This window comes from Myotis myotis, unplaced genomic scaffold (genome assembly GCF_014108235.1).
Source record: "Myotis myotis isolate mMyoMyo1 unplaced genomic scaffold, mMyoMyo1.p scaffold_m19_p_2, whole genome shotgun sequence".
NCBI lineage: Eukaryota > Metazoa > Chordata > Mammalia > Chiroptera > Vespertilionidae > Myotis > Myotis myotis.
In genome coordinates this window covers 19,009,610-19,036,069 of record NW_023416324.1, presented here as the reverse complement: position 1 = coordinate 19,036,069, position 26,460 = coordinate 19,009,610, and the positions used below count along the sequence as shown (strand labels likewise).

General features: G+C 48.6%; 1 protein-coding gene across 4 annotated transcripts; it reads left to right on the top strand.

Annotated features, from left to right (window-relative positions):
* The first annotated feature begins 494 nt into the window (after positions 1-494).
* PEF1 (penta-EF-hand domain containing 1) lies at positions 495-24,966 on the top strand. Of its 4 annotated transcripts, XM_036349560.1 has the most exons (7): positions 616-650; positions 7,158-7,269; positions 13,828-14,232; positions 18,120-18,396; positions 21,584-21,739; positions 22,226-22,369; positions 23,988-24,966. In XM_036349560.1, the coding sequence occupies exons 3-7, from the start codon at positions 13,879-13,881 to the stop codon at positions 24,215-24,217; spliced, it is 1,161 nt and encodes a 386-aa protein (XP_036205453.1). In that variant the 5' UTR covers positions 616-650; positions 7,158-7,269; positions 13,828-13,878; the 3' UTR covers positions 24,218-24,966. The 4 variants fall into 4 exon arrangements, with proteins under 4 accessions (XP_036205455.1, XP_036205453.1, XP_036205454.1 ...); XM_036349561.1 differs by lacking the exon at positions 616-650 and having other exon boundaries at positions 7,141-7,269; XM_036349562.1 differs by lacking the exons at positions 7,158-7,269; positions 13,828-14,232 and having other exon boundaries at positions 495-650.
* Positions 24,967-26,460: the final 1,494 nt, after the last annotated feature.

Here is a 26,460-nt window from a genome sequence, read left to right as displayed (position 1 = left end):
GCCCCTAACTCACTGCCTCTTCGGACCTGTTTCCCCACTTATGAAAGAAGAGACTATTCATCTAATTTTCCTCTCCCATTATGGGGGATTTTCCTTTCCACAAAGACCACACACCCAACTCCAATGCTACTAATTGACTCGTGGCGTCTGGACATTAGAGCGAAGTACTGCGGCCATTGCCTTTATCCTTCCCAAGTGGCCTCCGTTCCCTGTTGTCATGGTAACCGCCAAACCACACCTCGGGCGGAAACTTGGAGTGACACAGGAACTAGTTACTGTGATGTCTCCAGTTTGCCAGGTTAAAACATGGCCACCGCCGCAACACCTAACTCAAGCTTCTCACTAAATACCCGGGTCCGACTACCCTGGAGCCTACTCTACCGCAGGAAAGAGAGGAACAACGCCACAACAGCGAGCGAACAACGTTCCGGAACCCCCCCTCCGACCTTTAACTCCTCCCGCCTCTTTGGGAGGCCTCCGACCACCGCCCAATGGCGTCACTTCCGTCGACCTCTGCGCCCAGGATGGACAGGCGCACCATCCAATCAAAAGTGTGGGTATGTCCCCAGGGAGCGGTTTGACACCGGAAGTCCGACCCCTCTCCGACTGGTTACGTCGGAATCGACATGGCAGGCTATCCCTACGGGCAGGTGAGTTTCTGAGGAGCGAACGAATCCAGGCAGGGGCCCCCAAACCCAGCTGTGCTTTCTCTCCTGTTTCTCCGTGCCCTTCCTATGCTGAGGTTGACTTTAGCGAGGTCTCGCGTGGATGAGAAGGGAAAAGCGATGGTCGGTTGCGCCGGTCTCACGTTACGCAGAACTGCACGTCGCGCTCGCGAGGCTTTGGGGACCTGGGCCCCCCCAACCCCCCCGCCCAGACTCAGGCTGGGCTTGGCCCGGGCCGCGCGCTTTCCCGGAGCTCCCGCAGGGTGCCGGGCGGGGTCGTGGGCGCCAGCGCCGCGTTTAGAGCACTGGTCCGTCGGTATCATTTGGGGCGTCGGATAAAAGCACACCCCGGACGTATTGCATCCGAATAATCAGGAGAATCTTTGGTTTTGGTTGCCTCCATACGTGAGCTTGTTTGACTACTTGGTACTTGGTCCAACGCCTCCGTTTCAGACCCGGGAAAAATGAAACGCAGAGAAGACACACTTCCCCGAAGTCGCCAGGCAGTGGGGCAGCAGACCCTGGAGCTGTCAGCAAATGCTGCTTCTCCGCCTGCCAGCCCTTCTTGATCCAGCCACGAGCACCCGGCCAGGCGAGGCTGTGGCCGCCGCCCTTGGTTGGCTGGGAGAAGGGCTGACAGAGGGGGTACAGTTGGGAGGCAGGAAGGTTCCCCCGAGTGCGGTGTTGTGCCTGCCGGAGCCGAAGCTTCCTACTCGGTAAAAGAGGGCCAAGTAACAGGCTCTCCCCGACACTGGTAGAGCCATTCTGAAGAGGAACGAAGGGATGCTTGTAAGCCATTTGGCACCACCAAGAGTGTAACGGGCGTTACCTTTTCGCGTTTTGATTTTTACTGGACTCCTCGAAGGCCAGTGCTGGGAGGACCCTCAAAATAGTCCCTTCATTTTAAAAGGAGAAAACAGCCCGGAGAGGGCTCCTGAGTTACCCAAGATCACACTCATTTAGGAGATAAAACCCATGCAGGAAAAAAATGGTTAAACTAGGCCATACGGGGTATTACAGAGTGCTCAGTGGGGTCTAGTTAACATGCCAAAAGATGGGACAAGAACCCGCCGAGGGAGTGCAGCCCGTGCAGTTTTTGCACACGCTATTTGGATCTCCGTTCTCTCAATCATGGCGACCTGGGAGGCATACTAGCAGGGAGTCTCATCCCCAGTTTATAGCCGAGGAACCAGCCCGGAGGAGTTAAGCGGCTTGTCCAAGGTCATACATAGCAAGCAAGCGAGGGGATGAGGCCAGGGCTAGAACGGAAACTCCTTTCATTGCATACGTAGCCGGCATGGGCCGCAGTTAGGAGGAAGTACTATAGCCTAGCAGTTGTTTCCCAAGCTCCATTCTATCTTCTGAGTCTTGTGAAATGTTAATAGGTATTGCTAATGGAGGAAGATTCTGCGGTTAAATAAGTTCACAGAATACTCTGTTAAATAGAGCTGAACAGTTTCACCACAGGGCATCTCAGTATTTCTTAAGTTTACTTAACCATGGGGACCCCCCCCCCCCTTTTTTAATGTGTAGTCTTTTTTTTTTTTTTTTTAATAGTATTCTGAGAAACCTGGTTTGGGTAAACATTGTCATGGTGCATTGTTTTTCAGTGGATGGTCTGCATCAGAATCACCAGGGAGCTTGTTAAAAAAAGCACACCTTGGGTTCCGCCATAGACCTGTTGTGCAACTCGGAAGTGCCTTACGTTTTAATAAGCTTTTGGAGGTCATTTGTATGTGTCCTTGAGGAAGTGACATAGAATTTAAGAGCCTGAACTTCCAGGTTGGACAGAACGAGGCTAGAATTCTAATTCTACTACTTAATAGTTATATGCCCTTGGACAAATTTATCTAAGGGCTTGGAGCCTCCGTTTCCTACTTGTAAAAAGAGAGGACTAATACTTCATAGGACTGAAATGAGGATGAAGTATGATAAAACCTACAGAAGCTTGGCACATTGCTAACACGTAGTGTGTGCCAGCGCATGGTGGCACAGTTCTTGCTGCTGCGATTGTTGTTAATCATGTCATGCTGCCTGGGCCTATGCTCAGTGAAATATTGAAAAGGAGTACAGAGAAACATGCCTGGAATAGAAGAAGAAGTGCTTTTGTTTCCCCATCATACCCTTGTCTACCTCTTCAGCTCCTGGTCCATGGTGTCCCAGGAAAGGAAATGGGTTGTTTTAAAGCATCCAAAAGCATAGCGCCACTTCCCCTCCACCTGGTACATAACCCTGGAGGGTTCCAGCTTATTATTAGGAGTCAAAACTAATTTTCCACTTCCTCAAGCATGACTATGTGTTTGAGTAGTAAAACTCAAGTACCCTTTGGACCTGTGGAGTAGCCAGCCTGATGGGTTTCAATGCTTAGAGCTTGGTCTCTGAGGCCAGAGAGATTTGGCTTCAAATCCTTGCTCTGCCTGTTGCTTGCAGGAAGTTCCTGGAAAAGTGTGAGGCTTGGTTCCCCTTCTTTAAAAGGGGGTTGTAATGAGCTAATCCATGTAAAGTGCCTGATACGGTGTTTTGGTATAGTAATTACTCCGCGTGGAAAGGGACACAGATAGATGAATTGTACAGACAGTGTACTAAGTATTAAATGGGAGTAAGTGTAAGGTATAGGACAGCACAGCTGGGATACCTAAACTCAGTCTCCAGGGGAGGACGGTTTCCTAAAGGAGGTGGCATTTAAGCCCCACATTGAATCTCCGGCAGGAGTTAGCTGGATGAAGACATGCATGGTATTCCAGTAGAGGGAATATATGCTCCAAGGCCAGGAAGCAGGTGAGAGCCCAGTATTTTGGAGGAATTTAAGGAGATTAGTCCATGTGCTGTGAAGAGGGAGCAAGGGGTAAGAAATGAAATGAGAAAGGTAAGCAAGGATCAGATACCTTTTTGAGGAGTGTGGACTTGGTCCTAAGAGTCGTGAGGGAACTGCTGAAGCGTTTTCTCCCATTTGTGCTTTGGAGCTATTACCATGGAGCACTGTGGGAATGGGTTGAAGCAGGAGGGACTGGAGGCAGGGAGACCAGTTTCAAAGCTATTGAACTAATCTAGGTTAGAGAAAACAGTGACCTGGTGAAAATGGTTTGAGAAGCATTTGGGAGGTAGAGTTGAGGAAACTTGGTGTCGGAGGGGAGGAAAGAGGAGGTGCCCAGGCAGGCACTAGGGTCTCCCACTCACTGAGATGGGAACACAGAGGAATAGATTTGGAGGGAAGGTCCAGGAGGTTGTTGGATACCTAGGTCTGCAGCTCAGGTGAAATGAAGCTGGAGGGAAAGGTGGAACATGTGGACTGTCAGCTCAGACATGGTAATTGAAATCTTGGGACACTTCCTGGCTCACTGTTTATTGGCTGCAGATTTCTGGACTTTAAATATTTTAGGAGGCTCTGCTGGTGAATGTCTGAGCCACTCCTGTCTCACGATTGTTTAACCCAAGCATGTCAAACTCTGCCCGCGGGCCGCTTGCGGCCCACAACAAATATTTTTGTGGCCCAGCCAATATAATGGCATGTAAGAAACATTTTAATAAAAGTTTTGTAACTTAATTTTTACAATATCCTGTTATACATAATTATTAATAATGAACTACAATGTTCGCTAATGACAGATTACTATAATCGTGTTGCATTCATTTCCCTTACGCACAGGCGCACCATTTCTCTCCACGGATACTAGCAGTGAATATTTTAGCAGAAGATTGACATCTCATTAATCTTGTACTGAGTTGTTTGGTGTGTGCAACAGGAAATATTTTGCTTTTAGAGAACAAGAAAAATAGGTTTATTTGCTTATTAATTTGTGCAGTTATTCAGTGTCTGGTAAGTTAACGTTCAAGAAAAATATTAATTTTTACTAAAATATTCTATTATTTTATGTTAATGATTACTCACTTATTTCAGCCTTTTGTATTCAGCGTATCTCTATCGAAATAAACCTACATTTCTATGAAAATTGAAGCTTTTTTTTGTGGCCCACATAAACTTAAACCTTGTTTATTTGGCCCATGTTAGCCTTTGAGTTTGACATGCTTGGTTTAACCCCTTAGAATAGGCTCTAGCCTCCTCCAGCAGGCACTTGAGAGATAGCCCTGGAGAACAGACTTGCCTTGGCAATGCAGCCTACTCTCTTCCCCATCAGGACTCCGCATGGATCAACCTTTGACCCTTCCAAGCTTCACAAGAATCTTGGATGTAGAAGCATGAGCCTTCAGAGCCAAAAGGAAATAGAGGACTTTCTGAGCGGATTATTTGGGGTGTGAGCTCCCACCACTTGCAGGAATACAGACAGATTCCAAGATTGACTGAAAGGTTGGACTGTAGGGTCTTTGGGATTTCTTACAAGAGTGTGGCTCTCAAATTAGGTCTAGGAACTGGGGTGCAAAAAGAATAAGATTCTTCTGCATCTCCCTGATTCCTGCGCTTGAAACCTCTGAAAGAGTACTAATCCAACCCTTCCCCCTAAACCCTCTTCTACAGTAGAAATCCATCACATTTGACAGATGCATTTAGGACAATCCCTGGCATCGGCACATGGTAGATGCCCACACATTTATTGAAGAGAGTAGTGTAGTGGAGTCATGCAGATCCTGATGAGAATCCCAAATCACCTGTTTTAGCTGCAGCACCACAGGCACAGTATTAAACTCTCTGCACCTTAATTTTCTCATCTGTAAAATGGAGATAATGCTGCTTTCTTAGGGAATGAAACTACTCTTACAGGACTGAGGGTCAGTGAGAGCCAATTGAACTGGAAGCATTTAGCAGAGCCTCAATAAAATGTTAATTGCCCCTCTCCCACCCATTTCTGTGATGCTTTGGAAACCATGGTTACTGAACTGTCTCCTGTCCGCCCCCCACCTTTCACGATCTTGTGTTTATCAGCATGAAATGCTCTTGGGAAAACTTTTAAAAAGGTTGACGGCATGGAGTCAGGGATTCTGGTTTTCATTTCTGATTCAGACCTTTACTGACAACTTGATGACCCTGGGAACCTCTTTTCCAGCCTGGATTCTGCCTCAGTTGGTGGCGCCACTTCATATTTTTGTGCAGCTAGAAATCTCTGTCATTCCAAGCATTTTCCTTTCCTCTCTCCTCCCTCCAGCTCTTCCCTAAACTAATTAGTTACCAAGTCATGTCTAGTCTGTCTCTGAAATAGCTTCAGAATTCATCCTGTTCTCTCAGTCTCCAAGCCTGCTATCTGGCCCAAGCCCTGCCAGCCTGGGGCTTAGCCTACTGCCTCCCCTCTCTTAGCTTCTGCCTTCCCCGCTAGCTCATCCTCCACACCGCCGCTGGTTAATTCTCCAAACAAGGCTCTGATCTTGTTCCTTCCCACTGGAAACCCTTCTATGGTGCTCTGTTTCCTCCAGCATAAAGCCCAAACTCTTCAGGGTAGTAGTCATTTGTTTAGATTTTTATGGGGGCTTGCAGGTGCCAGGCACTGTGCTGGATCCTGAGGTACCGTGATGAATGAGTTCCACTGTCGGCCCCTGGGGAGCTCCCTGTTGCACGGAGGAGACAGAAACAGAAAATACTCTTAAGATACCAATAACTCATCAGCTAACTGAAGTGCTGCAGGAGAGGTGTATAAAGAGCCTACCTCTCAGTTCTTGCCTCTGCCCCCTGCTTTTTAGCCTGCTCCTTGACCAATCCATGCTTGCTCATAGATCTGTACCTGTGCCTTTGTCTCTCTTCTTCCTTCTGTCTGGAATGTCCTTTTCTGCCTTCCTTTTGGAGAAGGCCTATGCATCCTTCACTGCCAGCTTCAATATTATACCTGCCTCCTCCAGGAAGACTTCCTTGAACCACTTCATGAATTTTTCATCTTATTGCCCATTTATCGTTTGACAAACAGAACAAAATTCCTCAGCTCATGCCTTCTTGGTAGCGTTTAAGTAGATTTTTCTGGTGGTATTGATCAGACTATCATAGTTATCTGTGGGCTCCTTGAGGACAGACCCTATATAGTTTTGTGCCCCCAGGCCTAGCATAATGTCATCACTCTGTAAATGTTTGCTAAATGAAGTCTTTCAACAGTTGTGCACCTGAATTTCTTCATCTAAAAATGAGCCTACTAGTTTCTTCCTTCTTTCTGTTAGAGGATTTGCCGAAGACCACCGCATAGCAGCATTGGCATGAAAGTGCAACAAGGAATTTGGAAGCCCATAAACCTTGGGTGTCAGCAGGGCTGATGCCAGCACAGATTGCTCTTGCTGAGATTGTGGTGTCTGGAAGCATTTCCTGACCTGATAATCTTGGAGTAAATGTTTACTGGCCTCTACCGACCTTCGATACTATCTGCTTACTATGTGCTCTGCCTACATGCTTTACTAAAAGCAATTGTATGACCAAGCTGAATAAAAACAGTCAAGACTAGGACTCATCGTTCCTCTCCCAAAAGAAGTTCCACCTGGCCCCCCTGGTTAAAACTTATTTCTTGAGTAGTATCTTCATTGTGCATTGGCCCTCCTGCAGTCCCTCCTAAACCCACTGTGCAGGTCATGGCAAGTGGCACCTGAACAGGTACTTGAGAAGGTTCGCCTGAGGGGAACGAAGTGAAGTGGAAGCTCACTGAACACACAAGCCTGTGCCAGCTGTGGAGTCACAACCGTAAGTGAACGGGGGCTTTTCTGAAATTAGCCAGGCCATTATGGGGCAGAATTCGAGTAAAGGGGAAAAACATTATTGTAGACTGTTGGCTTGCATGCTCAAGGAAAAGGGAATTAAGGTGTCAGAACGTACTCTATTAGTTTGTGCATATCATCATAGAACATAATCCCTGGTGTCCTGATGAGGGCACGTTAGATGTAGAGTGTTGCGAAAGAGTAGGACAGAACTTGAAGAGAGCTCATCAGCAGGGGAAAAACTTGCCCCCAGATTGTTTCTCCTTGTGGAGCATGGTATTGCACTTGCTGGAACCTCTTAGAGAGGCAAAGGAGGCTGGGCCTCTCCCCTTACACCCTCTGCTCCTACAGAGGAGCAGAAAGAAAAACTGGAGGAATGGCTTTCATGTCTTCCTCCACCTCTGTGTCCTGATCCTGAAATATTGATTCACCGCTAATAGAATCAGCTGTTCAGAAAGCTATCCGAGAGGGGTTAAGGGACATGACGGTGGAGGAGAGACTTGCTTTTCTTGTTATAGAGGTAGCTAACCCACATAATTCAAATTAAATACTAAGACAGCATGACAAATTTGACTTTAAAATGATAAAGGCTTTGCGTGAAAGCATAGTACAAAATGGTCCTGCCGCTCCCTTTACTGGAGAAATCGTGACTAACGTTCCTGATGCATTCCTGCCTCCTTTCTATTGGTACGCTTTGGCTCATGCAGCCCGAGATGGAGGAGACTACTTGCTACGGAAGGGAGGATTTTTAGAGAGATGTCAAGAGCAGGCTCGTACCAATCGAGGGCAGAATGTCCAAATAACTTGTGAAATGTTAGCAGGACCAGGACAATACAGTGACTTGCAAAATCAGCGAGGGTATGTGCAGCAAGCTTAAGAGCAGATTAAACTTTGTGGAAGAAAGGCCTGGTGGGCTTTACCAGCTAAAGGGGATCCTGAGGGAGCTTTTATTAAGTGTATGCAGGGACCACAGAATCATTTTCTGATTTTGTGGCTCACCTTACTCGAGTAGTGAGACGGCAAATACAGCATGTAATAGGAGACATCTTGATTTGGCAATTAGCTTATGAAAATGCCAATGCTGATTGTAAAAAATGTCTGACACCTCTAAGAAAAAGTGGTACCATTACAGAAATGATTCAAGCATGTCAGGATGTAGAATCAAGCACTTTTAATGCAAATTTACTAGCTGCCGCTGTAACAGTGAGGAGTAAAAAATGTTTTAATCGTGGGAAGCCAGGACACTTCCAAAAGGAACGTAGGCAGCCAGAAAGGACTCAGGGTGGCGGACAACAGAGGAAAGGCGTGCGCATTCCACCTCCCGCTTGGAACAAAGCAGCTGCACCCTCCTTGTGTCCTAATGTCAGAAAGAAAATCACTGGGCTAATCGATGTAGATCTAAATTCCATAGAAATGGGCAGCCCTTACATCAAGGCATAGGGCGTGGCCAGCAGGGAAATGGCCAAAGGGGCTTTCTCCAGCCCCAGCAACAACAGGTGGTTTATGCCCTGCAAGGCCCACAGTGAATTCCTTCATCCAAGCCACTCCGGGGAATGCAGGCCTTAATCTCAGCAACACAGTAGCAGTCACTCGGACCCCTGACATAGCTCGGCAAGCTGTTCCTATGGGAATTGGGGGCCCTTACCACCAGGAGCGTTAGGATTAGTCTTAGGAAGAAATGGAAACACTGAAAGGACTGTTTTGCCTGGAGTCATAAATTCAAATTATAAGGGAAAAATCAAGGTAATACTAGAATGCAAACAGATTATGCAAGTTACCCCAGGACAAAGAATTGCTCAGCTCCTACTCAGACCTTATATTCGGCAAGGTAAGGCTATAAATAGAAAAAGAGGAACACAAAATTTGGAAGCTCAAATATCTATTAAATACATGAAATTAGTAAAACCCATCCTATAATTAATTTAAAAATAAAAGAAAAACTAAGAGTTTAGTAGACACTGGAGCTAATGTCAGTGTTATTAGTAAAGAATTCTGGCTTCCAAATTGGTCTATAGTAGAAACTATGGGGTCTATTACAGGGGTCATAATTCCTGATAATACTCAACGTAGTACTGCAGTGTTAAAATGGCAAAATAAGAAAAGATAAACAGAATGGTTTCAGCCCTATATAGTCTCTGGAACTTCAGTCAACTTATGGGGCCGGATGTTTTGGAGGGTTTATAAGCGTGTATTGTTACCGGCAAGGAATAGCAGTTAATAACTCAGATGGAATATCAAGCTGGTCAAGGTTTAGGGAAAAATAATCAGGGGATTAGAAAACCCATTCAGGCCAAAGGGAACCCAGGAAGACAAGAAGTAGAATATCAACCTTTTTAGGAATGGCCATTAATCAATCTCCTCACCCTCATGCTAATCCTATACAATAAAAAAGATAATAAACCTATTTGAATAGATCAGTGGCCACTAACCAAGAAAAAATCAGGGCATATTCATGAATTAATACAGGAACAACTGAAGGGTGGCCACATAGAGCCTACCAATAGTCCTTGGAATACTCCTATATTGACAATACCTAAGACGGCGATGGGAAAGTGGCGGTTGTTTCATGTTCTTAAAGCAGTTAACACTACTATACACACCATAGGAGCTTTACAGCCTGGACTCCCAGCGCCTTCACAAATACCTCTAAATTGGTCTCTTATATAGTAGTAAATCTCAAGAATTATTTTTTCACCATTCCCTTGGCACCTCAAGATAAACAAAAATACGCCTTTTCCGTACCATCCATTAACAATGTAAAGCCTATGAAAAAATATCAATGGAAAGTTTTGCCTCAAGGCATGGCCAATAGCCCCACCTTGTGTCAAAAATACATTGCTCAAGCTATTCAACCATTAAAAGGCAAATATCCCCAGCATTACATTATCCATTACATGGACGACTTGCTCTTGGCAAGCCCACAGGAAAAGCAGACTTTAGCAATGTTTACCCAATTTAAGCAGCAGTCACCAACGTCTGAAAGGTTGGTGACCACTGAAATAAAGAAAAAAACTCTCTAAATAGGGCTTAAAAATTGCTCCAGAAAAGGTACAAAGAGAAACGCCCTTCAAATACTTAGGAACCATAATTAAAAACCAATATATTAAGCCTCAAAAGGTAGAAATACAAAAAAAATTGCCTTAAAACCCTGAATGACTTTCAGAAATTATTAAAGGACATTAATTGGTTAAGACCTTATCTAAGAATCTCTACAGAAAACAATGACAAATTTATTCAATATACCTAGGGGTAACTGTGATCTTTCCTCGCCCCAAATGTTGGCAGATAAAGCTATGGAGTAGTTACTAAAAATTAAACAGGCAATATCCTCAGCCCAAGTAGCACGGGTACAGCCTAAGTTGCCTGTGTTAGGACAGATTAATATTACTATAAACAGTCCCACTTGAGTCATCTTCCAAAATAAGGACTCTCCTGCTATTATTAAGTAAATTCACCTAGGGCAGTGGTTGGCAAACTGCGGCTTGGCAAACAGCAGCTCGCGAGCCACATGCGGCTCTTTGGACCCTTCAGTGTGGCTCTTCCACAAAATACCGACTTCTGCGCATGGGCCACGAAGTTTCAATCGCACTGTATGTGCACGCCCCCACGTGGTATTTTGTGGAAGAGCCACACTGAAGGGGCCAAAGAGCCGCAGGTGGCTCGCGAGCCGCGGTTTGCCAACCACGGACCTAGGGCATCAAACCTCTAAAACTGTGGTTACATATATAGAACTCATGGCTCAATTAAGACCTCAACTCCAAAAGCACTGCAGGCAGCTTAAAGAAGAAAAGCCCCAGTACATTTATCCTCCCCTTACCTGGAAGCAGTTAGAAACCTTAGTTCAGACTGATTTAAATTTGCAAATTGGAATAAATGAATATTCAGGGGAACTTAGTTGTCATCTACTAAAAGACAAATTACTACAATTTTTATATTACACCCCATTATTATACCAAAAAATACTAGACAGGAACCCATTCCTGAAGCATTAACTATTTTTACTGATGGTTCCTGTAATGGTAAGGCTGCTTATCATACAAAAAAGTCAGACCAAGTCATCCACACTAGTCACACTTCTGTACAAAGAATTGAATTAAAGGCTATCAAGGCTGCATTGCAAAATTTCAGAAGCCTCTCAATATTTCTAATTCGGCCTATGCTTCTGGCCTAGTAAGCAAAATTGAAAATGCTCGATTAAAGTCTGTACTATTTAAACAGTACAGCAAATTGTACAGCAAAGACAATATCCCTTTTATATTACTCACTAGAGGCCTGGTGCATGAAAATTCGTGCACTTGGGCGGGGTGGGGGGGGGGGCGCAGGTCCCTTAGCTCGGCCTGCGCCCTTTTGCAGTCCACGACCCTTCGGGGGATGTCCACCTGCTGGCTTAGGCCCGCTCCCTGGGGGGGGAGATCAGGCCTAAGCTGGCAGTCAGACATCCCTCTGGGAGCCCAGGAGCTCTTGGGGATGTCTGACTAATGGCTTAGGGAGTGGGCCTAAGCCATTAGTTGGACATCCTTAGGGCTGTCGAGGAGGCAGGAGATGCTGCGCTGGCCAGCCATGAGCTGGCTTCTGCCTGAGCAGCGCTCCCCCTGTGGAAGCGTACTGACCACCAGGGGGCAGCCCCTGTGTTGAGCATCTGCCCCCTGGTGGTCAATGCACATCATAGTGACTGGTCGTTCTGCCATTAGGGTCAATTTGCATATTGCCCTTTTATTAAACAGGATATCAGGGCTCATATCACCCTGCCTGGTCAATTAACAAAAGAAATGCATATGCCAATCAGTTAGTCATTTCATTACAGCAAGCCACAGAATCTCATCAGCTTTTACATCAGCCTGCCAAAATATCCTATCTAATAATAGACAAACATTGGCTAATCAGCAGGATATGCAAATTAACTGCCAACAAAGATGGCGGCCGGCAGCCACGCAGCTGAAGCGAACATGAGGCTTGCTTGCTCCAGTGATGGAGGAAGCCAAGGTTCCCCGCCTACCGCAGCCTGGCTCTGAGCTCTGAATGCAACGATGTTTCAATTATAGAAGCTAAACAAACCCCAGATACCTGCTTTCAGCCGGCAGCGGGCTCAGAGCTTAGAGCGCCAGTGATGGCAACAGAGTTTCAATTATAGAAGCTAAACCCAGATACCTGCTTTCAGTGAGCCATGGCCTCAGAACTGGAGCCTGCTCTCAGCTCCAGTGACAGCTATAGAAGGTAAATAAATCCCAGGATTAAAAAAAAAAAAAAAAGAGGCTGGGAGCTTCAGTAGCCCGCCAGCCTGAAAACGGCCCTCAGCCCCTCACCCAGACTGGCCAAGCACCCCAGTGGGGACCCCCACCCTGAAGGGGGTGTGACCAGCTGCAAACAGCCATCAGCCCCTCACCCAGGCTGGCCAGGCACCCAAGCAGGACCCCCACCCTGATCTGGGACACCCTTCAGGGCAAACCAGCCAGCCCCCACCCGTGCACCAGGCCTCTATCCTATATAGTAAAAGGGTAATATGCAAACTGACCCTAACAGCAGAAAGACTGGGAATGACTGGTCACTATGACACACACTGACCACCAGGGGGCAGATGCTCAATGCAGGAGCTGCCCTCTGGTGGTCAGTGCGCTCTCACAGGGGGGAGCTCTGCTCAGCCACAAGCCAGGCTGATGGCTGCCAGTACAGCGGTGGTGGTGGGAGCCTCTCCTGCCTGTTCAGCAGCGCTAAGGATGTCTGACTGCAGCTTAGGCCTGCTCCCCGCTGGCAAGTGGACATCCCCCGAGGGCTGCCGGGCTGCGAAAGGGCACAGGCTGGGCTGAGGGACCCCCTACCCCTGAGTGCACAAATTTTTGTGCACCAGGCCTCTAGTTATCTAAATAATTCTCAATCACTCGACAGCAGGATAAACAAATTATCAAGGAATGTCCCACTTGTATGTTACATCTGCCTCAAGGGCCTAATACAGAAATTAACCCTTGAGAATTGAAGAGGGAACATATCTGACACATGAATGTAATGCATTATATTCCTTTTGGATGTCTTGGGGCATTGCATGTCTCTGTAGAAACCTTTTTAAAGGTCCTTTGGGCCACCACATCTACAGGGAAAATGGCAAAACAAATCATTAATCATTGCCTAACTTCTTTTGCTGTCATGGGAATTCCAAAAATTATTAAAACTGACAATGGACCTGCATACACAAGCTGTCATTTCCAGCAATTTTATACAAAATGAAAAATTCAACACATTACAGAAATAGCATACAACTCCCAAGAACAGGCAATTATAGAACACCAACATCAGTGGCTAAAATCCCAACTTGAAAAACAAAAAGGGGAAATACTAGAGAAATCTCCTGTAGGTAGACTACACCAAACCTTAATTACCTTAAATTTTTTCACTTGTAATGTTCATGGTAAGACCCTAATGAAGCTACACTGGTGTTGTGATGAGCCAAAGGAAAAAGGCTTTGTCAGGTGGAAGGATCCTGAGTCTGATTTATGGAAGGGTCCTGACCCTTTGTTAACATTTGGTCGAGAATATGCTTGTGTATTTCCAGGAAACTCCTCCAAGCCTGTGTGGATTCCTGCAAGGAACATCAAACTTCAACATGGATCCACGGGAGGAACTGACCAAACTATTGAAGACCTTGCACCCAGAACCTCAACCTATACCTCCTCAACCTGTACCTCCTCAACCTGTACCTCCTCAACCTGTACCAACTCAACCTGTACCCGTGGCCGCAGACAATCAAACACCCTGCCCCCAAGTAGCACTAACCCCAAACCTCGTGCAGAAGATAAGGAGTGCGAGGCGAACGAAGCAGACAAGAGACAGTCTGGAAATGACATGGGGGATGGTGAAGAAGACAATTCATAAAGCTGAGCAAGTCTGTGAGGATACAAGAATCCCAAGAACACCTGAGAATGTTTTCCTTGCCACACTAGCAGTCATCAGTTGTGCGGTAAAACTAGTAGGGGTACATGGGGAATTGTAGTAGACTTATGTTCCTGACCCTCCATGGATGAGACCCCTCACTTGGGCTGATCTCCCGCCTAGTATAGTCACCAGTAATATCAAGCACCTTGTTCATCCCAGGGGACCACAGATAGGACAACGAAGTATCTGGGCAAACTATAATTATACGGGTGTCACCACACAGCTTCCCTTTTGTATGACAAAGAAACTACTGCACCTTTGTGTGTAGAATTAAAGAGAGGTCTTTGGTTAGCATGGACACCAAAGGAAGTGGGGGCGGGGGGGCAAAAGCCCACATACATCTACTATCCCTGGTTGCCCCAGAAGAGGTACAGAAAATGTAACATTATTAAGATATCCCCCCATTATGTAAAAATTTTTATAACTGGTACCCCACAGGGGAAGAAATTAATTGGCAAGACTGTTATAGTGCCTACCCCACCAACAGCAATCTTAATAATAGTTTTTCCTTTGTGAATTGGTGTCCCCATGGGTCTGCATATAGTAGCAATCACACCTTAAAATGGAAAGGGACTGTGTCCTACCTATAGGTTGAATCTAATCACTCCACCTCATGGCATGGAGGAGGATTTGTTGGATCTCAGTTACAACATGATCATTGGCCCCTACAAAACACATACTGGAAATTAGCTGCTGCACTTGCACCTATAGAATGGTACAGTTATCACTCTAGCTTAAATCACTCTACTCATACTTAGATCTTATGGGGAACTCCCAATAAGACAGTATTGGCCACCACCTGTGTATCTGATCTTTTTGTACTCCTCTCAGGCCCCATCCAGGTGTGCCTTAATGCAAGTTAATTGTATAAGGCTGTGGTCAGCAAACCGCGGCTCGCAAGCCACATGCGGCTCTTTGGCCCCTTCAGTGTGGCTCTTCCACAAAATACCATGTGCGGGCGCACATACAGTGCAATTGAAACTTCCTGGCCCATGCGCAGAAGTTGGTATTTTGTGGAAGAGCCACACTGAAGGGGCCAAAGAACTGCATGTGGCTCGCGAGCTGCGGTTTGTCGAGCTGCAGTTTGCCGACCACTGGTATAAGGTATCATGCACAGGCTGCACACTATCCCATTGTGTTAATGCCACCTATCGAAAGGATTCCCTCATGATATTAAGACAACCCGCTTTCGCTTGGGTTCCTACTAACCTAACCGAGCCTTGGGAATCTCATCAAACCTACCAACTGTTACATGACCTAGTAAAAATCTTAAAATGACAAAAAAAAATTCCTTGGCATGTTAATTGCAGGACTCTTTGCTCTAGTATTGTTACTTACTTCTGTGGGAATTGCTGCTGCATCCATGGTACAAACTGTTCAAACTTTTCAGTTCGTACAACAAGTTAAGAAAGATATAACTAAGACCTTGTCCAAAAAAAAGAATTGACAGTCAATTTGAAATAGAATTATCGGCACTAAAATCTACAGTTCTACGAATGAGTGATAAAATCCACAGCTAAGAGCAAAGAATGTCCCTACATAATTTTTCCCAGATTTGTGTGACCCCCTTTCCCTATAACAGCACCTTACACCCTTGGGAATCAGTGAAAAATCACCTTCTTGGTACTTAGGGTAAAGGTAACACAACCCTTGATATTTTAGAATTACAACAACATATTGCACAATTATCCCAGGCAAACTTACAAACTAGTTCCTTAGATGCCTGGCAACAATTTAAAATGGACATGGAAAAATTCAATCCTTTTCATTGGATCTCTCTACATTTACCTTTTAGCATAACCACTATTGTCTTCCTTTTTTTTTTTTTTTTAAAGAAATATAACATGAATCACATATGTACTTTTATTTTTTAAAAAAAATATTTTTTTACAGAGAGGAAGGGAGAGGGATAGAGAGTTAGAAACATCGATGAGAGAGAAACATTGACCAGCTGCCTCCTGCACACCTCCCACTGGGGATGTGCCTGCAACCCAGGTACATGCCGTTGACTGGAATCGAACTTGGGACCCTTCAGTCCACAGGCTGATGCTCTATCCACTGAGCCAAACCGGTCAGGGCACTATTGTCTTTCTTATTCTTGGGTTTGTGTGTTTATTTTTAGGCTGCAAATGTGAATGAAAAGTCTCAAAAAGACTCAAGCCCTACAGACGGCATACACTTTTCAAGATTTATTAAGAAAACAAAAGGGAGATGCCAGAGACCACCGCATAGCAGCATTGGCATGAAAGTGCAACAAGGAATTTGGAAGCCCATAAACCTTGGGCATCAGCAGGGCTGATGGCAGCACAGATTGCTCTTGCTGAGATTGCGGTGTCTGGAAGCATTCCCTGACCTGATAATCTTTGAGTAAATGTTTAATGACTTCTACCGACCTTCGATACTATCTGCTTACTATGTGCTTTGCCTACATGCTTTACTAAAAGCAATTGTATGACCAAGCTGAATAAAAAAGGCAAGACTAAGATTCGTGGTTCCTCTCCCAAAAGAAGTTCCACCTGGCCCCATGTTTAAAACTTATTTCTTGAATAGTGACTTCATTGTGCATTGGCCCTCCTGCAGTCCCTCCTGAACCCGCCGTGCAGGTCGTGGCAAGGATTGTTGACAGGATTCTGCCAGGAGCATTTGTGTGTATGTGAAAGTGCTTTGTAAACTGTACCCATGAGGGCTTTAATGCAAGGCGGAAAGGAAAGGGTTCAGTTGCTGCCAGGCTGCACTGGGCCCCTAGAATGTGATAGGGAAGGCCAGAAGACCTGTCTGGCAGCCCCTGCTTTGTTGGCCTCAGGGCATTTCTGAGGGTGCCCTATGCCAGATGCAGTTTATGGCTTTGTTCATAGGGCTTATTGTGGAGCAGCTACTTCCTGGCTTGGTGTCCAGCCTGATCTTTGGGTGTGCCCAGACTTTGCACAGTCCCCACCCCCTTTTCTATCCTACCCTGGAATCTTGTTCCCTATTGCTTAAGGAAAGAATGCTGTAGCAGGAGCAGTGAGAGTCTTTGGGTTTGGGTGTGGGTGGGGAGTGATCTAGCTCCGCCTCTACCTTCAACTCATCCTATATAATAAAAGCCTAATATGCAAATCGACCGAATGGTGGAACTACCGGTTGCTATGATACATGCTGACCACCAGGGGGCAGACGCTCAACAAAGGAGCTGCCCCAGCCCGCAGGCCCCAGGCCAGCTAAGGCGGGTGCCAGTGGGGGCCCTCCCCCCCATCACCCCGCTGGCCATCCTGCAGAGGGAGGCGACCTGTGGCAGTGGTGGGGGGTGGAGCTGGTGAGCAGGCAACACCAGACTGGCCAAGGTCAGTGCCAACGGGCCTCCCTCCCCCGCATTGCCCTGCTGGTTGCCCTACAGATTGGCCCTGATCGCCGGCCAGGCCTAGGGAACCCTACCCATGCACGATTTCATGCACCGGGCCTCTAGTAGTGTGATATGAACAAGTCCCTTCCCCAGTTTTGGCTGAAGAGGTTACTAGTAAATTGGGTGACCATGCCTCTCCAACTCTCTTGGGAATCATTTTCATTTTTAAGTCTCAGTTCAAATGCTGCTTTCTTAGGGAAACCCTCCTTGATTTCACCATCTCATTTGTGATCCATGGTACATGACTTCTGCGTCCATTTTAAACACCTATTTCCTTATGCTGGTTCATTAGGTGTTAGGTGTTACGGAGAGGATTTCCATGCCTCTCCTGCTAACTGTGAGCTCCTTTAGAACTTGTCACTCTCCTTTATATCTCCGCCTGAGTTTACTGCACAGGGCTTTTCTGATGATGATGATAATAATAATAATTTAATAATGATTTATTGATCATTTTCTTTATGCCCAACACTGTTGTTAGAACTTTTTTTTCTTATGTTAGTGGTTTTCAGACTGGTACCTTGCTCTTCTTACAGGCCTCCTCAGCAGCTGGAGAACAAGCGCCTGGAGCCCTTCCAAGTAGCTGCTACCCTGGTGGAGGGCAATATGGCAGCGGGGTACCCCCTGGTGGTGGTTATGGAGGAGGTCCTGCCCCTGGAGGGCCTTATGGATACCCCAACCCTGGGGGCCTCCCCTCTGGAGCTCCAGGAGGACCCTATGGTGGTGCAGCCTCAGGGACCCCCTATGGTCAGCCACCTCCAAATTCCTACGGTGCCCCGCCTCCTGCGCCTTATGGACAGGGACCTCCTCCAGGTAAGTAGGGATTTGGGGCTCCAGATGCCTCTGACCTTGTTTTCAGTTACCCAGGGCCCATTCTTGTCCTTCCTGTGGATGTGAAGGCAGCCCAGCATCTTGCTTCTAGCTTCAGCGTGCATCAGCAGAATAGAAGTGTTGTAGTCAGCTTTGCTGTGGTAACAACAACTCCATCTCTCTGGCCACAGCAGCAAACGTTGCTTTCTGTTGCTTGCTCACCCTCATTTACGCTTGCTTACATGTCAGAGCTGTGGGCTTGGCTGCTGAGAGTCTGCCCCACGTGTCTTTTCTTTCCAGGCTCCAGGCTGGAGGAACAGCCGTTATTGGAGATTTGTTCTTGTTGCAGATAAAAAAGAGCAGGAGAGTCACAGGAATGCGTGATACCTCTTAAAGTCTCTGCTTTCAAGTACTTTATATCTCCCACTCCGCTCTCTTGGCCAAACCACACCCCCTGGTCCAGCCTCTTACCAATAAGATGGGAGTGGATACTCCTCATGGAGGGGCTCTGCAAGCCACCAGGCAGTGGAGAGGATGGACAATGCTCTTACAGGGGAGGCGGTGGGGGCAGGGCATAGGTGAGCAAATAATTGGAGATAATACAGCCTCATGGGGAGAAGCCCCATTTCTGTGGGAGACTGACTACAATATGTAGAAAGGCAAGGTAGTGTAGCTGTTGAACGCTTGGGTTTTGAGATCAGACAACCTACTGACCTGACCAGATTACTTTACCTCTTTAAGCCTTAGTGTTGACATCTGTAAAATGGGCGAGTGTCCCTCAGAACATTGTTAATAAGGATAAAATAAGAATGTGCAGGTAAACATGAGCACAGTGTCTGGCATATGGGAAGGGCTTAATAAGCAATATTCTCTGAGAGGACTTGTACTGAGACATTCTTAGCAAAGAGGTGTCAGCATTTAATGTGATAGCAGATATGGCAAGGGCCATACCTTTGACAGATGCTGAGGCAGGCAGATGGTGGGATGAGTTAGGGGAGGGATAAAGAGCAGAGATACTAAAGGTGAGGTACTGGACAACATGGGGAGGGAAAGGGGCCTTGGCTATTCAGTGGAGGCAGAGAATCTTGGGTGAGGGTTTCAGGCTCAGTGAAGATTTCTGAGTGGTCTCAGGGGCCAGGAGAGGTGAATTCCCAGTCCCTGGTTTCCTCCCACACTCATAGCCTCTTCACCATATGCTCTTCCCAGGAGACCAAGGCAGCCTGGAACCCGTCTGGTGCACCTGAAGGGCCTCCTGGGAATGGCATTGCTGGGAAGCTGCAGCATCTTAACAGATGTACCCAGGCAGGAGCCTCTGAGGGGATGTTCAGACCATGGGGTTCTAAACACTGAGCTGTGGCGTTTATCTGGGCAGAGCCCAGAGCTTCTGGCCATTTGCTTTTAGCTCAGCAGCTTCATGGTGGATTTCCTCATCCTTTCAAAATCTTGTCTCTGAGCCTACATGAGGTCATTGTAGGGAAACCTTATATTGGAGGCTTATCCCTCCAGGGCCTGAGGCCAGAGATAATCTCTGGGGCTGCAGAAGAAAGGAAAGATGTGCCTTAGGCTCTTAGCTGCTCTTTCTGCAACTCTTCACCCAGCCGGCCACCCACCATTGCCTCCTCTGCAGTGCGGCTAGTGGCCTCCTGGAGCAGTGCTCTAAAGTGTGATCCATATATCACCTGCAAAAAGAATGGGACTCCACCGGAAGCCCCGCCTCAGCCCCACTGAGTCCGGGATCTCAGGTTGGAGCACCACTGCTCTGTAAGACAGGGTTGACCAGTAAAGGTGCCCCACCGCCCACTGGAAATACCCGGATGGCACTCCAAACCCAAAGGGCCTTTCCAGCCTCCTCACCTGAATTGCTTCTCCCTCCCATCAACCCAGGACCCCTCGGAGTACTCTGAACGTACTCTGTGCCTCTGTGTCTTTTCTTCTCCCTGTAACAGCTCTGTCATCCTGTCAGATCCAGTTTACTGGGTATTCCTTCCTCGTGGAAATGGGACTGCACACATTCCAGGCCTTTTGCTAAAACTTTCTGTTGCTGTTATCTGGTTTTATCATCACAACCACCTCGGGAAGTAGGTCTGAAAAAAGGAAACAGTTAGTCTGAAGTCGCACAAACTAGTAAGGGTCAGAGCTCTTTGCTTTCAGAGCCCGGGCTCTTCTGTGCAAACTGCAGGGACCACCTGTTACAGAGACTGTCCCTCTGGGGGCTGTGGCCCTCACTCCCCATGGCAAAGCTGCTGTTTTAGGAAGGATGGTGGGGCTGCCTAGTTTCCCATTCAAGGAAGCTAGATAGTCCCTCCGTCAGGCAAGCCTGGCCTCATCTTTGGGACTGGGTGGTGGTTTCTGTGCTCCAGAAGGGCCCGTGGCTGTCTCTGATACTGCCTGTGCGAAGGGGCCCTTTTTGTGGCCAGTTAAGTCATTAGGTTTAGCAGTACTGTGTCACTCTGGCCTTTCCTAAGGTAGTCTGTGCTTCTCTACTTTCATCTATCATCCTTTCCCCTACTCTCCAGCTCACTCCACATGTCTCTTCAAGTGAGTGATCCTTTCCTCCCTCTACTGACAGACACACAAAGCTACTTAGGGTACATACTCCCAGCAGACACACACAACACTAATACGCTGCAGTCACATAGTGCTTAGCTTGTAGCAGGCGCTGGTATAAGGGTTTTCATATAATTATATCTTCATAATTTATGAAGTAAATGCTATTGTGGCCTCATTTTACAGATAAGAAAACTGCTACACAGAGAATTTAAATAACCAGGGCCTATAAAATGGGGGCTGGGGCCTGAGACTCTGAGGGTCTTGGGTTGACGGAAGGAAGAAGCAATTCAGGTGAGGAGGTTGGAAAGGCCTTTGGGTCTGGAGTGCTGTTACATTGAGGCCTACTTGGCATGAATTGAGCACTTTACCTTTCTGTGCCTGCCTCTGTGCTAGCCCCTGGGGATTCAGATGAGTTAGGCTCCTGCCCAGAGGTTGCTCCAAGTCTAACCAGGAAGGTGGTTTAAAAACATGTACACAGTGGAGTGAGCAGGGCCATAAAAGAGAAGGAGTAGGTCCCCTTAGATCTTTGTGGATAAGAGAACCCCTAGACAGGAAGGCACTTAGACTGGCTCTTACCAGCATTTCTGTGATTGGCCTCGAGACCTTCGTTTGACTCCCTGATTTGCACCCCTTCCTGCAGGTGGCGCCCCTCCCAATGTGGATCCTGAGGCGTACTCCTGGTTCCAGTCCGTGGACTCCGATCACAGTGGCTACATCTCTGTCAAGGAGCTGAAGCAGGCCCTGGTCAACTCCAACTGGTCCACATTCAATGACGAGACATGCCTCATGATGATAAGTGAGTACCAGCCCTTCCCTGTGGGCGCAGGCTCGGGGCAGAGCCACCCGATGTCTGACAGTAGGTGGGTGGGTGACCATTCTCGGAAAAGTCGTTTAGCCAGGGGGGATTTCAGACAGAAAACTGGGTTCAAGGAGTGATCTCCTAGACTGAGAGCTCTTCCCCTGAGATCTTTTCTCGAGTCCTAGGCCCTGCTGAGTCACAGGCTCACTCCATTTCCCATTCTTCAGAATGGGATCCATGCCCTGGTAGGAGATGGCAGGGAGGGGTCATCTGCCTGCAGAGAGAATGCAGTTCTGGAAGGGCGGCCAGGGCGGGGGCTGCTGTGGCACCTGATGAAGGTAAGTCGTGGGTAGAGGCATCTGGGCCTTGGGCCTGTGGTTCTGTGGAGTCTCCTACTCCATCCAGCCTGAGGAGAAGGGCTGCCTGAGGACCCCTGGCCCTCAGCCCTGAAGCCTTCCTTCCCTTTTTCCCTGTCTCCCTAAGACATGTTCGATAAGACCAAGGCAGGCCGCATTGACGTCCACGGCTTCTCAGCCCTGTGGAAGTTCATCCAGCACTGGAAGAACCTCTTCCAGCAGTACGACCGAGACCGCTCGGGCTCCATCAGCTACACAGAGCTGCAGCAAGGTGAGTGCCGTGTTCTCTTCCCTCCCCCGCAGAGCAGGGCCTTTTCTCTAGCCTCTGACTGCCAATGGCCACTGCCCTGCTAAATGTAGCCCTCAGCACAGACTTACTCCTCCCCTTCTGTGGCCTGGCTGCGACTTTGAGCCAAGACCCAGGGCAAGGGAACAGCTGGGTCCAGGGTCAGGGCTGGACTCCTGATGATGGCACTCCTGGCAGTGCCAGGTGAGACAGGCCCAGCCCACAGGGGATGGGAATGTAGTAGCCCAGGGTCCTGTGAAACCAGGATGTGGTGTGTGTGGCTCTTTGCGCTCTCGTCTCTAGCGTGCGGAATGGGAAGAGCCCTGTATAGGGGCTCAGAAAGGTGGCTTCTGTTGCTGGCTCTGCCAGGAGGCAGTTACCTTCCCCACTCGGGCCCAGACCACTCAATGCTGCAGTTGGGTAAGATGACCAGCGGCCACAGTTCCAGGTCTGGTTCCAGTTCTGACTCTAGAGCAGCAGTCGCCAGCTGGTGGTCCGTGAGGTCTGAAAGGTTGGCAACCACTGCAGTAGAGGAAGGGTGTTAGTGGTCTGATGAGAACCTGACAGGCAGCTTTGCCACCTGAGAGGGGGAAAGGGATCCCCAGAGAACCCAGCCCCTTGCCCTGGCTGTGGAGTTCAGTCCTATTAAGGAGTTCTGTGGCGGGGAGGGGCGGAGCTCACCATATCTGCACCCTGGCAGAAGGGAGAGAAGATGGCCTATACTGATCACCTACTCCTTTGCAGAGTAAATATTGGTAAGGGTGATGTTATCACAGCCAACTAGTAGTTATTGAATGAATGCTGGCTAAGCACTGTAATATGTACTTTCAACATGTTATATTATTCATTCTCCTCATGTGCTAGGTACTGTTTATTATCTCTCTCTTCCCCACCCCACCCCCCACCACCACCCCTTAGATGAAGGGTCCCTTTTGATTATCCTTTTATGGATGAGAAAACTGAGGCATGGTGTAGGCAGCATACTCGGCCCACATAGCCAAAGGAGAGGTGAGGCTAGCCTGGGGCAGTAGGTTATGCAGAGAGGAAGGAAGGAAGGGAGGGAGGGAGGGAGGGAGGGAGGGAGGAAGGAAGGAAGGATGGATGATCTCCTTTCATCCTTACTGAAACTGACAGGTAAGTATTGTTCTCATTTAGAGATGGTAAGTCAGAGGACTAGCAAGGTTAAGTAACTTGCCGAGGGGCTGTTTTGACTCCCGAGCAGGTCCTTGGCACCCTGTGCTGTGCTGCCTCTGCTGGTCGCACCGGCCAAGTGGTCCTAGGGGCTCAGACTTCCTTCTGTAACGCGGACGAGTCAGAGCTGAGCGTGGGTGGCCTGGTGTCATTCTGGGGCCCCAGGAGCCCCTGACTGACAGATCGTAATGGAGATTCAGAGAAAGGGACGAGGCCTTCCAGCTAAGGGAGCGTCCAGGCAGAGCCCCTGCTGTGCTGCTGCCGTCCTGGACAGACCCTTGGGACTTCTGTCCTCTCCTCCTTCGGTGCTTGATCCCTCAAAGTCCCCTGAAGTGCTGTGCTCTGTGGAGCTGGCCGATGGCAGTGCTCACGATGGGTTTTTGTGTCTGCTCTGTGTGCCCCTCCTCTCCAGCTCTGTCCCAAATGGGCTACAACTTGAGCCCCCAGTTCAGCCAGCTCCTGGTCTCCCGCTACTGCCCGCGCTCCGCCAACCCCGCCATGCAGCTAGACCGCTTCATCCAGGTGTGCACCCAGCTGCAGGTGCTGACCGAGGCCTTCCGGGAGAAGGACACAGCTATGCAGGGCAACGTTCGGCTCAGCTTCGAGGACTTCGTCACCATGACCGCTTCTCGGATGCTCTGACCCAGCCCATCTGTAGAGAGTGGCGTGCACTGGGGCACCTCTCCTGGCTCTTTGGAGTGGGAGAAGCATGTGGGCCGCTCTCCTTTTCCTGCTCCTCCTGATACAGCGCTGTTCGCCAAGAGGGTCGGGACCCCTGTGTCATAGCCACCAAAGAGTGGGGTCCTGGGCTTGACGTAGGAGAGGACTGGAAGTTACATATCCTTTCAGCCCTGAGCATGTAAGTGGCACAGCCTTGCAGCAGGAGCAGGAGATGCCAGTCATTGTGATCGGCTGAGCTCCAGCCTCTATCTTTCCCTTCTGTGCCCCAACGTAAGTGTTCATCAGCGTTTTACTATGAGCACCTGTGTCCCCGAACCCGCTCAGTCCTATCAAATGAAGCCAGTTTCTCCAAAGTGGATTCTGACCAAGCGTGAAAAAGATGTGCCCAAGGGACCAGGGGCTTGCATCCCCCCCATCCCCCCCACCCCTCCCCCATGCCCACAGTCGTGTGTGTCAACTCCTAGCCACCTGGGGCTGTCCCGGCTCGGGGAGTTTGGGCAGTCTGCTCTCTGGGCATGTTGGGCCAGGCTGCTGCACTCCTCAGCTTGGACCCCTCCCTTGCCCACCACTCTGCCTGGCTTCAGTCCCCAGGGGACAGTTGCCACCTCCCTCTGCCAATGCCCTTTTCATTCAGAGCCAAAAGTTCAGTGAAACTGTACGCTTCAATAAAAGGATGAACTCTGTTCCACATTTTCCACCATGCCTTCCCAGCTACAGGTTTCTGTGCTCATCTGTTCAGTCACTCATTAATCCTTTCATTCAACAAAGATTTAAGTATCTACTGTGTACCACGCCACGCAGAAAGCAGCAGCAGAGGGGGCATCGTCTACATGAGGCTGCTGTCACTTACCAGGGTGAAGTTGAAGGATAGGGGGCTGGGCTCAGCTCAAGAGGCTGATTATGTGTTTTAGAACTGTTTTAGGGCTGGCATTCTGGGCTGGACGCAGCCACTCCAAACTTTACAGCGTGGCCTTTTTATTATCTCAAGCCCTGGTTTTATCCTCCAGACAAACTGCATTTATTAAGTCATAACTTTCCCCCCGTGTTTATTAAGCACAGACAGCTGTACGGTCTGCTGGCTTTTCCGATCAGCACGATAACCAGTCTACACTGAATGTCCATAGTGAGCTGACAGAATTTCAGTCCAAAGCCCAAACACCAGACACCTGGTTTGCCTGGGAGACCTTATCATGGGTGATGGTGTGAGGATCCTTTTGCTTTGGGGTGAAGGTAAGAACTCCCCAGCCCTCGGCGGGGCTCTCCTCTCCGCAGTGGACAGCTGGGGAAAGAAGCTACGGCTGTTTGGCAGCTCAGTGAGGCCCAGCGGGTGTGTTGGCCTGGGCAGCTCAGTCCCATTCTCTGTAGGTTAGAGTCGTAGAATCAGAGGCATTCCCCGAGGCCAGCCACCATCCAGAGCTCGAGCCCCTCATGGCCCCATGTGAGTCCAGCCTCTGCTTGCCAACCTCCAGTGACAGTTCAGTGCATGCCAGCCCTCTAGATGCCTGGAATCTGCCACACATTCCCCCGCAGTCCTGGGCTCTTGTCATCCTGGTCACGTCCCTGAATTTTCTCCAGTTCATCATAAGGCTCACATGGCACTGGGTTCAACCAGCAGAGAGTAGGGGAAGCTTCTGTTGTTTCTTTGTTCCCACTGAGCCAAGTGTCTACTGAGACCCACCTTTAGAAGGATGCCAGTGATATCGGCTTTGTGCTCAGCTGGGGCTGAGGAGCCCAGGACTCAGCTGGGTCCTTGTGGGCACAGTTGGTTCTGAGCGTGGGGCCAGCCCTCACACCTCATTCTGCACACTGAGCTTCCAAGCCTGGCTACAAGCTTGACCAACAGCTCTGGATCCTAAGGCCAAAAGGAGTGTAAAATGGGCAGGACAGCCCAGCCCAGCTGACCACAAATGCACATCTGGGGAAATGCCCACGATGTGCAGGGCTGGTGAGTCATCTAGAGAGGTGACGGCCCACACCTTCCACGTGTCCTGGTGATGCCTGCGAGGAGGGGTGCTTACCATTCCTGGGCTGGGCCCCTGGCAAGACCATGGTTTTGCCCCACTTCCTGGTGGGTGAGGTCGGAGGGGGGCTGTGGCTTTAATCAGGTTAAGCAGACCCAGCAGTGCACATGGCCCGGCCGGCCTCTGCCAGGTGCCTCCCACTCCTCAGAGCAGCGCTTCTGTCTGTGCTCCACCTCCTGCCCT

Excerpts from the sequence above, each read along its gene's own strand:
- PEF1 (XM_036349559.1), top strand. The coding sequence starts at position 13,810 with ATGCTTGTGTATTTCCAGGAAACTCCTCCAAGCCTGTGTGGATTCCTG. Across the intron at positions 14,233-18,119 it reads TAGCAGTCATCAGTTGTGCG|GCCTCCTCAGCAGCTGGAGA; the intron begins GTAAAACTAGTA and ends CTCTTCTTACAG. Across the intron at positions 22,370-23,987 it reads CTACACAGAGCTGCAGCAAG|CTCTGTCCCAAATGGGCTAC; the intron begins GTGAGTGCCGTG and ends CCTCCTCTCCAG.